Source organism: Carcharhinus amblyrhynchos, chromosome X (assembly GCF_965287045.1).
Source record: "Carcharhinus amblyrhynchos chromosome X, sCarAmb.v2.hapA, whole genome shotgun sequence".
NCBI lineage: Eukaryota > Metazoa > Chordata > Chondrichthyes > Carcharhiniformes > Carcharhinidae > Carcharhinus > Carcharhinus amblyrhynchos.
In genome coordinates, this window is record NC_137359.1 from 10,712,950 (window position 1) to 10,725,781 (window position 12,832).

Genomic DNA, 12,832 nt, shown 5'->3' on the forward strand with positions numbered 1-12,832 from the left:
TTCACATTTTATATTTGTTGTCAAATGAATCATGTTTTGTGTATTTTGCACTATCTTCTTCATATTTTTAAAAACAGGAAATTAGAATTTGTCCCCTTCAACTTAGAGATTTGGGTTAAATTCAAACAAGGAAACAATGAAAGTCACATTTTGCTAGGGATTTGATGGTCCAGTCAATCAGAACATTGTCCTTGATTCTCTTTAATCCAAATCTCTTATTCTCTCTGATGGGACACTATGTCATTGACCAAGGTGTATATAATATGGTTCACTCTGTGTTGAGAGAACACACTGGTTTGACTATAGGTTCAGATTACTATCAATTAACGACCAAAACATTACCCTTTTACAGTTGTTACTTGGGTTTAAATACAGTCAGCAAGAGGAATAAGAGTTTAATTGCTTTCTTAGATGGTGTGGGCTGCTAGTATACTGTGTTTTATGATTTTTACATTGGGCTGGTAAGCTGTTGCTCTTCCTATGGTTTGAATCCAACCCAATTGATCTCTGTCTCCTGGCTATATAAGGTCACTAAATGAAAGGAATTTGGTTAGTACCATAGATTTCCAAATTGTACAGCAACATAGAATACTCTGTGAATGCAATTCTCACAGCACATATTAAATTGTCATGAATTTAGACATTTTTGCTAATATTTGGTTATACTAGTGCATAGTTATAGTACTTTGCCAGTTGTAACAGAGTTGAAATGGATCCTTCAAGCCCAGCTTGGCTTGATTATTGCTTCTCCATCCCTTCCTCCCTTGAAGAGCAGCACACACCACAATCTTTGCACCTTTCATCATGAAGGCACAGCTAATGCTGGGAACTCACCATCTGGTGAATAACAAGCATGAGTTTAAGACTGACCTTTCTAGCCCCCACATGGCTGTGCATCAGCTGGGCACCATAGGCAGGTTTTCATCCCAAAAAATGTATTTCTATTCCAAGGAATACTTACTAAAATAACAAGCTTTATACTAAAAAAATGTTTTATTGGGTTACAGGCCAATTGACTATACCTACCCTGGCTGACTCCAAGTAAGCCTAACTATACAACAGAACTTATAGATCAGGAGCTAATTAAGAAGGCAGCATATTTATGCGTAGAAAGGTCACCCTTCAATGCACAAGGAAATTTCCCCCCTCAATCAGCTGTTGTCCACACATGTGAAGTTAGTCTCTCTTGTATTCACCAGGACAAACACATCAATCAATTCATAAATAAAAGCCAATTGCATTTTATTAGATAGAGGATATGTCACAGGCAGCAATAAGGTATGATAAATATTTGCACAAGTAAGGCTGATGGGATAACTTGCAAGTAACAAAGTCATAAATAAGTTATTGTTGATGTCTTGAGATGATATTCATCATACCATTCCTGCAAGTTGTGATCTGTTTTAATTATTCCACATGTTTGAAATGTAATTTCTAAAGATGTTTTTCATTTGAAGACAATTGTGGAGATGTGACAAATACCTCGCAGACCACATGTTGTAGTCTAATTTAAAATTCCACATTAAATATTTTTGGTATCTTTTCTGTGTTTGTGTCAAATGGGGAGGTTTAAGGAGGAAAGCTCAGTTCCTTTGGGAGCTAAGATAATTTACTTAGAAACCCTCTACAGTGCTGCAACATTGGCAGGTGCCTTTCACAATGCAGTACATTTATTAAAGAAGAATCAAACAGATCAGAAGGGGACTGTTCAGCCCATCTCATCCGTGTCAGCTCTTTCACAGATATATCCAATCAGTCCAATTCTGATAAATAACAGTTTAATTTTATAAATAACTTTGACTCAACTAATTCAACAAATGTCAACATATGCACCTATTTGCAAACTGCAGAGAATAAAGATGGTCAGCATATCCATTAATAAAATTCGGGTAAAGCGCAAGTATGAAATGCCACATATCCTGGATGTTAAAAAAGGAGACCTCAATACTTACTGGTGTCTCTCAAATGATCACTTTGTCAATAACCAGTAATTGGGAAGCATAAATTTGTGAACAAAAACTCTTCCTGTGACATCACGAATGGAGGAAATTAAATTTTCTTCAATTAATATATATTCCATATACAACCCTCAAGGCTGTTCTTCTGCAGGTCATACTCAATCCACTGTATCTTAGACTGAGAAAACATTCTACAAAGTTTCTCCCTCCACCACCATGAGAGTAATTTGATTCAAGTTCCAAAATAACCATTTTAAATTATAATACATTAGACATGTCACACCAGTTGCCTCCCTTTATGTAACATTTAATTGGGCCCATCAGCTCAGGAGTCATATTTCACACAGAATGTGATCATCCCCACTTGTACTTACTTTCAATTCCATTCCTAAATGCAAACTCATTCAGCTCTTCTCAAATGGTAGAAACCAGTGCCATCTTAACTGAGTTGGCAATTCTTCAGTAGCTTTAGGGCTGTACAGGCTGAGCTTATTTGAAGGATTTATTTTTTTTCGTCAGATGCTGAATAGTGTCAGGTCTCATATCCAGGACGTATTACTTTTAGCTTCTGCTATTCCTTCTGCTTCTGCTATATAATTGGGTAACTAGTAGCAGGTACTCTCATTTGATATTGTGAACATTTTTAACTAGACACTGGATTTATTTTAAAAGTTTATTTCATGTTTTTGTGACAACTTTATTTTTGAAATGGGGAAAATTGTTAGATGTATTGGTCTGTTACCCTCTCTCCACAATACAAATGTTTCAGTAACTTAAGCTGCATTCTCTTCTAGTAACATTTTCTTTATTCTTCGAAGTGATGTGGGCATCGTTGGCTAGCCCAGTATTTGTTGCCCATCCTTTATTGTCCTTGAGAAAGGTAACATTGCTGAATATACAGTACATACAGGTTTTAAGCCAATACAAGGCTGTTTGGTGTCAAAAATAGCAATCACAAGTTTGGGTCCACAGGCATTTAGCACATCATCCTTTCACCTGTGCAGTGGGTTCAACTCCAGCCAAGAGATTTGGGTTGAAATGCTCATCTTGACAAGGGGCCTATACAAAGTGAGGTTGGATAGTCACGACCCTGTTCCTTGTAGACATGGTTGCACAGTGCAAATGGAGTACTAATTGCCATCAAATTGACAATCTTACTTGGAGAGGTTATAAAGGTGGCTGTGGTGGGAAGTGGAAACATTACACTGGTGTACTAGAGGCTGCTCACCTCAGATTGGGGTTAATGCACATAGCCGAGCAGAGAACAGGAAGCTTTACTCTGCATTTAGCCATACCATACCTAACCTGAGAATCCTTGATGCTAGATGTTGGCTGCTTGAAGTGGAAAATTCTTCCATTTTCAATCATTGATAATCTGATGAACAACAAAAATTACCACAAAAGGAGGGGGTAGGCAGAGGGAAGGGGGGAGCAGGGTAGGGGGGAAAGCAGGTCCTCACATTGCCTTGATTTATGCTATAAATTTTAAGTGATATTAGTTTTATAGGAGAGCACAAAACTAATCAGGTAGAACAAAATAAAGCAGGACGATAGAGTAGATGAGGACAGAGAAACTATCATGCACTGTGAACTCATGATTCAAGAAAACAAAGAAGGAAGGGGATGCTTGAGAGAGCAAAGTTGAGTTGTTGACTCTGAAAAGACAATGTAAGGCAAGCACAGGTTGAAGGCCATAGAAAGGAGCAAGCACAGAGTGCAAAGTGCTTTCCAGAAATACTTCTGTTTGTTTTTAAGAAACAATATTTCTATTAAAATAGTAAACACAATAATCACAGTAAAGTGGGAAAAGCACAATTACATTACTTGAAAGAGAGAAAGAGCAGGCGAAGAAGAAGTGGAAACCAGCAACTATCCAAATAAATGAGAAATAATACAGGGACCAAAGACTTTATGCATTCAGGTAGGTTATGTAATTAAGCACAGTTTAATCCCATGTTGTTTCAAAAAGGATGTTGGGAAGAGCAACAACAAAGCAGTTTAATTCTTGATTTTATTTCTACACTCACCTCGAGTTACAGCATTTTGCCTTCCTGTTACATTGAGCAAGATGTAGAGATGCCAGCGTTGGACTGAGGTAAACTGAGGTGTTTGACAAGGTACCTCACAAGAGGTTATTGCAGAAGGTAAGGGGGCATGGAGTTGGGGGTAGGGTGTTAGCGTGGATAGAGGATTGGTTGTCAAATAGGAGGCAGAGAGTGGGGTTAATGGGTGCTATTCGGATTGGCGGTTGGTGACTAGTGGAGTGCCCCAGGGGTCGGTGCTGGGGCCTCAGCTATTTACCATTTATATAGATGATCTGGAGGAGGGAACCGAGTGTATGGTGTCGAAATTTGCTGATGACACCAAGATTGGTGGAACGGCAAATTGCGCGGAGGGTGTGGAGAGGCTGCAGAAGGATCTAGATAGGCTGGGCGAATGGGCCAGGAAATGGCAAATGGAATTTAATGTTGGCAAGTGTGAGGTGGTCCACTTTGGTAGGAAGAATGGTAGGAAGGACTATTACTTACGGGGCGAAAAACTGCAGCAGGCGATGGTGCAGAGGGACCTCGGGGTCCTTGTGCATGAGTTGCAAAAACCCAGCCTGCAGGTGCAGCAGGTGGTCAGGAAGGCGAATGGGATGCTGGCCTTCATAGCGAGGGGGATTGAATATAAAAGTAGGGAGGTCTTGCTGCAGCTGTATAGGGCATTGGTGAGGCCGCAGCTGGAGTACTGTGTGCAGTTTTGGTCGCCGCACTTACGCAAGGATATTTTGGCCTTGGAGGGAGTGCAGAGGAGGTTTACTAGGCTGATGCTGGAGTTGAGGGGGTTGAGCTATGAGGAGAGGCTGAATAAACTAGGCTTGTACTCGTTAGAGTTTAGAAGAATGAGGGGAGATCTCATTGAGACGTATAAGATGATGAATGGGATGGATAGGATAGAGGTGGAGAGGCTCTTCCCGCTCAGAAAAGACAGTAGGACTAGGGGGCACAGCCTCAAGATAAAGGGGGGGGCAGTTTAGAACGGAGTTGAGGAAGAACTTCTTCACTCAAAGGGTGGTGAATCTCTGGAATTCTCTGCCCGTTGAGGTGGTGGAGGCTGCCTCGCTAAATATTTTTAAGACACGGGTTGATGGGTTTTTGATAAGCGAGGGGATTAAGGGTCATGGGGAGAGGGCGGGAATGTGGAACTGAGACACGACAGATCAGCCATGATCTTATTGAATGGCGGGGCAGGCTCGAAGGGCTGGATGGCCTACTCCTGCTCCTATTTCTTATGTTCTTATGTTCTAAACACAGTAAGAAGTCTCACAACACCAGGTTAAGGTCCAACCAGTTTATTTGATAGTAAACCCACATGCTTTCAGAAACGCTGTTCCTTCATCAGGTGTGTGGAAGGTTCTGATCAGAGAAGGGCATATAGAGGCACACACAGTTTACAGAATACTGATTAGAATACAAGTCTTTACAGCTAATCTGCTATTCAAGTCTTAAAGGTGCAGACAATGTGAGTGGAGATAGCATTCGCATAGGTTAAAGAGATGTGTATTGTCTCCAGACAGGACGGTAAGTGAGATTTTACAAGCCCACGCAAGTCATGGGGGTTACAGATAGTGCGATGTGAACCCAAGATCCCGGTTGAGACCGTCCTCATGTGTGCGAAACTTGAGGACTGTCTCAACCGGGATCTTGGGTTCACGTCGCACTATCTGTAACCCCCATGACTTGCATGGGCTTGTAAAATCTCACTTACCGTCCTGTCTGGAGACAATACACATCTCTTTAACCTATGCGAATGCTATCTCCACTCACATTGTCTGCACCTTTATGACTTGGATAGCAGGTTAGCTGTAAAGACTTGTATTCTAATCAGTATTTTGTAAACTGTGTGTGCCTCTATATGCCCTTCTCTGATCAGAACCTTCCACACACCTGATGAAGGAACAGCGTTTCCGAAAGCTTGTGGGTTTACTATCAAATAAACTGGTTGGACTTTAACCTGGTGTTGTGAGACTTCTTACATTGAGCAAGGACAGCAAATTGTTGAAATCTTTAAATAAGTGAATGGGACAAATTTGAAAGCAGCTAGTTTATGCATGCAGCTGCATTTAATTCAAATGGTTATATCTTATGTAGAAAACACTGGGATAAGATTCAGAAGTTCTGATTCCCATGCAACTGAGTTGTACAATCTAGTGAGTGACACTAAACTTCTGCTTATAGTTTGTACCTGAAAAATATCATATTGTGTTGCATTTAGGATACTTTTGAGTTAAGTGAAATCCCCAAAGGGCTTATACCAAGATAATCAAGTTATTTTGATCAAAAGAAGTTTAACTATATTTCTCTCATTTTATGTCAAACACCTGATTTGATTACCTAAATCATGTGAGAATTCCTGTGTATGTTTTTATGCAATTTCACTGGCAAAAGAAACATTCTGTTCCTTTCCCTCCTGGGTGAATAGGATATTATCCAAAGTACGCAGACTGTTGGTTGTGAACTGAAGGTGAGAAAAGGTGCCTCAGCTGCTCACAAGGCTCTATCCCCACGATGGTGTTGGGAGCGTCACCCTTCACCCTCCCACTGCTCCCACTCAATCAGTTGAATGCCAACACTCCAGCTCTGGAGGAATGACTGCTCATAATGTTGTAGGTGGCATATTTTGTAGTATCAATCAACAATAAATAATAATTATTTATGGGACAGAAAGTATCTGTTTATTATTTCACAAACATTCAATAGTTCCACATGCTTTAGGTTGTGATTAGTTTTTGACAGTACATGGGAGAAAAATATGTAGAAGTTTTTAACAGGCTTTGTTAAAAGACTGATCACTTGTACCCATCTCTTTCTTTGCAATACTGGAGAAATCCTACTGTGTGGGATGACAGCTTTTGATGTGGGACCAAATCTCGTCAGTTTACTTTAGAGTGTTAAAGGAATCCAAAGCTTTGTGAAGTGCATTACCACAGAAAGTACAGAACATATGAAATTTAAATCCATTAATTTGCAAATACTCAAGTTACTGATACTAACAGAGCTCCTGCTTACTTAGGATTTAAATCTGACCAACATTCTAGACCCTTAAAATCTATTCACACCAAAGCAGCAAATATTGACTTGCGTGGGTTTTGTGGACCAGACTGCCAGAGCTCAGGAATTGAACATTCCTGGGCCTCAACAGTTAACTGCAACTCACTAGTTAGTCCAAAGCAAATGAAACCTAAACAAAAAGCACAAAATCTTCCATCCATGAGGTGACTGCCAATTTAAGTGTTGCTGACCAATCAAGGTGGCAGCTTTGGGTTACAATGGCAGCTTATGACAGCTGCAGCCCACGCACTCAATACTTTGCTGTTTTGATGGGAATTGACCATGGGCTTATGCAAGATATTCAAAATACGAAACAAACAAAAGTACAGTCGGATTATGGGGGACAACTACACTTCTCTCCCTTTACACAGGTTTGATGCACACTTTTACACTTTTAATATGGAATTACATTAAACACATTTTTAGTTTGTCATTGCACAATAGTTATACACACACATTAAGAAGTATACATGATCCTGGGATTTATAAACAACAGCATTGAGTATAAAAGCAAGTAAGTTCTGACAAATCTGTATAAGTCACTGGTTATGCTTCAGTTAGAATGTTGTGTTCAATTTCAGGCACCTCATTTTAGAAGGATGTCAAGGTCTTGGAGAGGGTGCAGAGGAGACGAGAGTCGTAGAATCATACAGCACGAAAGAGGCCCTTCAGCCCATTGTGTCTGTGCCAACCATCAAGCACCTATGTATTCCAATCCCACTTTCCAGCACTTGGTCTATAGCTTTGTATGCTGTGGCGTTTCAAGTGTTCATCTAAATGCTTCTTAGATGTTGTGAAGGTCTCCGCCTCTACTGCCCTTTCCCATCACTCTCTGGATGAAAAAACTTTTCCTCAAATCCCCTCCAAATTTCCATCCCCTTACCTTAAATCTGTGCCCCCCCCCTCCTGTCATTGACCCCTCTACTAAGAAGAAAAGTTTATTCCTATCTATCCTATGTCCCTCAATCAGGTCCCTCTTCAACTTTCTCTGCTCCGAGGAGAACAACCCCAGCTTAATCAGCTTTTCTTCATAGCTGAGGCACGTCAGCCAGGCAACATCCTAGTCAATCTCCTCTGCACCCTCTCCAGCGCAATCACATCCTTCCTATAATGTGCAGGCCAGGACAGCGCACACTGTGTCTTAACAATTGTTTTATACAGCTCCATCATAACCTCCCTGCTCTTATATTCTATGCTTTGGCTAATAAAGGCAAATATCCTATTAACCTTCTTAACCACCTTATGTAGCTGTCCTGCCGCCTTCAGGGATCTTTGGACATGGTCCCTCTGATCCTCTATACTTCATAGAATCATAGAAACCTACAGTGTAGAAAGAGGCCATTTGGCCCATCGAGTCTGCACCGACCACAATCCCACCCAACCCCTAACCCCATATCCCTACATATTTACCAGCTAATCCCTCTAACCTACGCATCTTAGGACACTAAGGGGCAATTTTAGCACGGCCAACCTAACCCACACATAGAACCATAGAACACTACAGCACAGAAACAGGCCTTTGACCCTTCTTGTCTGTGCCAAACCATTTTTCTGCTTAGTCCCACTGACCTGCACCTGGACCATATCCCTTCACATCCCTCTCCTACCCGTCCAGGTTTTTCTTAAATGTTAAAAGTGAGCCTGCATTTACCACTTCATCTGGCAGCTCATTCCACACTCCCACCACTCTCTGAGTGAAGAAGCACTCCCTACTATTCCTATTAAACTTTTCCACCTTCAGCCTTAACCCATGTCGTCTAGTTTTTTTCTCCCCTAGCCTCAGTGGAAAAACCCTGCTTGCATTCACTCTATGTATACCCGTCATAATTTTATACACCTCTAACAAATCTCCCCTCATGCTTCTACGCTCCAGGGAATAAAGTCCTAACCTATTCAACCTTTCTCTGTAACTCAGTTTCTTAAGTCCAGGCAACATCCTTGTAGACCTTCTCTGCACTCTTTCAACCTTATTAATATCCTTCCTGTAATTAGGTGACCAAAACTGCACACAATAAATTCAGCCTCACCAATGTCTTATACAACCTCACCATAACATTCCAACTCTTATACTCAATACTTTGATTTATAAAGGCCAATGAACCAAAAGCACTCTTTACGACCCTATCTACCTGTGATGCCACTTTTAGGGAATTACGCATCTGTATTCCCATATCCCTCTGTTCTACTACACTCTTCAGTGTCCTATCATTTACCTTGTATGTTCTACTTTTGTTTGTCCTTCCAAAGTGCAATACCTCACACTTGTCTGCATTAAACTCCATCTGCCATTTTTCAGCCCATTTTTCTAGTTGGTCCAAATCCCTCTGCAAGCTTTGAAAACCTTCCTCACTGTCCACTACACCTCCAATCTTTGTATCATCAGCAAATTTGCTGATCCAATTTACCACATTATCATCCAGATCATTGATATAGATGACAAACAACAATGGACCCAGCACTGATCCCTGTGGCACACCACTCGTCACAGGCCTCCACTCAGAGAAGCAATCCTCCACTACCACTTTCTGGCTTCTTCCATTCTTCACATCATTCTTCCATTGAGCCAATGTCTAATCCAAATTACTACCTCTCCATGTATACCTAGCAATTGAACCTTCCTAACTAACTTCCCATGTGGGACCTTGTCAAAGTCTTTACAGAAGTCCATGTAGACAACATCTACTGCCTTCCCTTCATCCATTTTCCTGGTAACCTCCTCGAAAAACTCTAATAGATTGGATAAACATGACCTTCCACGCACAAAGCCATGTTGACTCTCCCTAATAAGTCCCTGTCCATCCAAGTATTGTAGATCCTATCTCTTAGTACTCCTTCCAATAATTTACCTACTACTGACGTCAAATTTACCGGCCTATAATTCCCTGGATTACTTTTTGAGCCTTTTTTAAACAACTGAATGACATAGGCTATCCTCCAATCATCCGGCACCTTGCCCGTGGACACTGACATTTTAAATATATTTGCCAGGCCCCCTGCAATTTCAACACTAGTCCCCTTCAAGGTCCGAGGGAATACCCTGTCCGGTCCTGGGGATTTATCTACTCTGATTTGCTTCAAGACAACAAGCACCTCCTCCCCTTTAATCTGTATAGGTTCCATGACCTCCCTACTTGTTTGCCTTATTTCCATAGACTCCATGCCAGTTTCCTTAGTAAATACGGATGCAAAAAACCCATTTAATATCTCCCCCATTTCTTTTGGTTCCATACATAGCCAACCACTCTGATCTTCAAGAGGACCAATTTTATCCCTTACTATCCTTTTGCTCTTAATATACTTGTAGAAGCTCTTAGGATTATCCTTCACCTTGACTGCCAAAGCAACCTCATGTCTTCTTTTATCCCTCCTGATTTCCTTCTTAAGTAGTCTTTCCTTCTTCCTTCTTAATCTTTGGACTGTGGGAGGAAACCAGAGCATCTGGAGAAAATCCACGCAGACACAAGGAGAATGTGCAAACACTGCACACTGATCCAAGCCAACTTCCTAGCATCCTATCATTCATTATGCATTCCCTTGCCTTGCTAGTCCTCCCAAAAAGCATCACCTCACACTTTTCAAGGTTAAATGCCATTTGCCACCACTCTGCCCATCTGACCAGCCTGTCTATATCGCCCTAATCTAATGCTATCCTCCTCACAATTTACCACACCACCTGAACCATACCAAGAATGAGGAAATTTGGTTATATGGAGAGACTAGAGAGGCTGGGATTGATCTCAGAGCAAAGGATGTTATAGAGAAGATTTAAGGGGTATGATGAAAACTGTTTTCACTGGGAGGAAAGTTGGTAACCAAGGGACACAGATTTCAGATAATTGACAAAAAAAGCCAGAGGAAATTTCAGAATATTGCGTTTTGACTCCATGGAGTTATTATCTAGAATGCATTGTCTAATTGCCTCAAAGTGGTGGAAATAGATTCAATCGTAACTTTCTAAAGGGAATTGGATGTATACCGCAGGAGAATTCCAGGGCTGTATGGGGAAAAAGCAGGGGTGGGGGACTAGCTCTTTCACAGATCCGCAAAGCCAGGAGAGCTTCCTTCTGTACCATATGGTTCTAATGATATAACACTTATGCACACAACCATTTTTAACAGCGCAGGCCTCTCTGGTCTCTGTAGAATTATACCCTTGTGTTATCTGATGTTTGGATGTCTTTTATGTTAGTGAGCATCGCTCCTTATGGGAGGATAACCGGAGAGGGTGGAAAATACAGAGAGAAAATATTGCAAATCCAGCAACAACTTCCACCGAAAATCACTAGTTTGCCCTTCAGTAAACGAACCTTTCATGAAAATTATGTCCAACTCTAGCAACCCCGATCTCAAACCTCTTTCCAGTATTTCTGTCGAAGTTTGCAGGGGAGAACTGCGGAACTTTTTCTTACTGAGTAAACTTTACAAACTTTTATTTCTGGATATAGGACTTACCTGCCCATTCTTGCACAGGTCTGCCCACATGCTGGTCCCGTCCCCTCCTCTCATCAGTACGTGGTAAGTAAAGAAGTAGATCCCGGGGACGGTGCAGGTGAATTTGCCTGTAGAAGCCTCGTAGTGGTTCCCAACGTTAGTCACCACGTCGTCAAACTTAAGGATCTCGTAGCCCTCGTGCGGTTTCTTGAGCCCGGCGTAAAAGGCGATCTTGGGGCTGTGAAAGGCTGTGCTGAATGTCCCTGTCCCTGATCCCGGTAACCCGGGTGGACCCGGTTTGCCCAGATCTCCCCATTCGCCAGGTGGACCCCGGGGACCTGGGGGTCCAGGCTCTCCCGGAGGTCCCCTGGGTCCAGGCTTGCCTCGGCGCCCCTGGTCGCCTTTGCCCCCGTGGATGAAGGGTGGCGGGGACATAACGGCCAGATCCTGGATGGCTTCTGCCGCCGTGGAGCTGGGCTTTGGGCTGTAGGGGTCACAGACCATTCTACAGCTGCCCAGCATCTCGTAGTGGGCAGACGCCTTGGAGCTTTGGACCAGCAAAGGAATGGCGATGAGCAGAACCAATACCATGGCCACTCCAATGGCTGCTCCAATCACTCGCTTTCTCCGACTGATCCTGGACGCAGCCAGCGTCAAAAAATCGTCTTCACTTTTGGAAGTAATGGTGAAAGATTTAGCAGAGACCACGGCAAAAGAGAAAAAAGAAAATCTATCTATCGAGAGACAAAGAGTTTCTGGAAAAGGGAGCAGGAATTGCCAGAGAAAGTTTTGCTCTAGGCTCCCTCTCTCCTGCCAGATCCAATGTCCGTCAGCGAGAAAAGCAGGTCTGTTCGGAGAGGCTGCTGAGAAGCTCTGACGAGGGAAAGGGGGAATTTGTGGACCATCTGAGCGACCCCTGCCTTCAGATCGTGTGAAATCACATCTTCCTGACGCCAAGCGCCCTAGGCAGGGATTGCTTTACACAGTGCAGGCAGCTCTGCAGCCTTTTATATTAAAAAAAACAATCGGGTATTTAAAACAATCAAACAGTAAAGTAATACTAACTACAACATTCAAGTTGCTGACAATATCGCAACACTTAAAAGTGATGTAACCATTTGCGGTTTGCATTTAAATAAACGTAGCAATAACTCATATTTAATGTACTTGTAACTTTTAAAGGACCACTCATTCTGGCAAGTTGGAGGATTAGACTAATTTGAGCACAGATCACAGCATGTCTGTGTGGGAACGGCAGAACTCACCCAATACAATTTCATCACACGCACACTTGGTTGCAACCACGGTATGAGATAAACTGTACAAATAATTAGTTTTATGTCCTTCTGC

At 42.1% G+C, this 12,832-nt stretch overlaps 1 protein-coding gene across 1 annotated transcript in view; it reads right to left on the reverse strand.

Moving 5' to 3' along the window:
- Window positions 1-12,142, reverse strand: part of LOC145362028 (complement C1q-like protein 2) — a 52,857-nt gene extending 40,715 nt beyond the window's left edge. The window contains exon 1 of the mRNA XM_080218057.1: window positions 11,504-12,142. Coding sequence (XP_080074183.1) covers window positions 11,504-12,073 — 570 coding nt within the window. The 5' untranslated portion in view covers window positions 12,074-12,142. The remainder of the gene's footprint in view (window positions 1-11,503) is intronic.
- Between the last annotated feature and the right edge of the window lie 690 nt (window positions 12,143-12,832).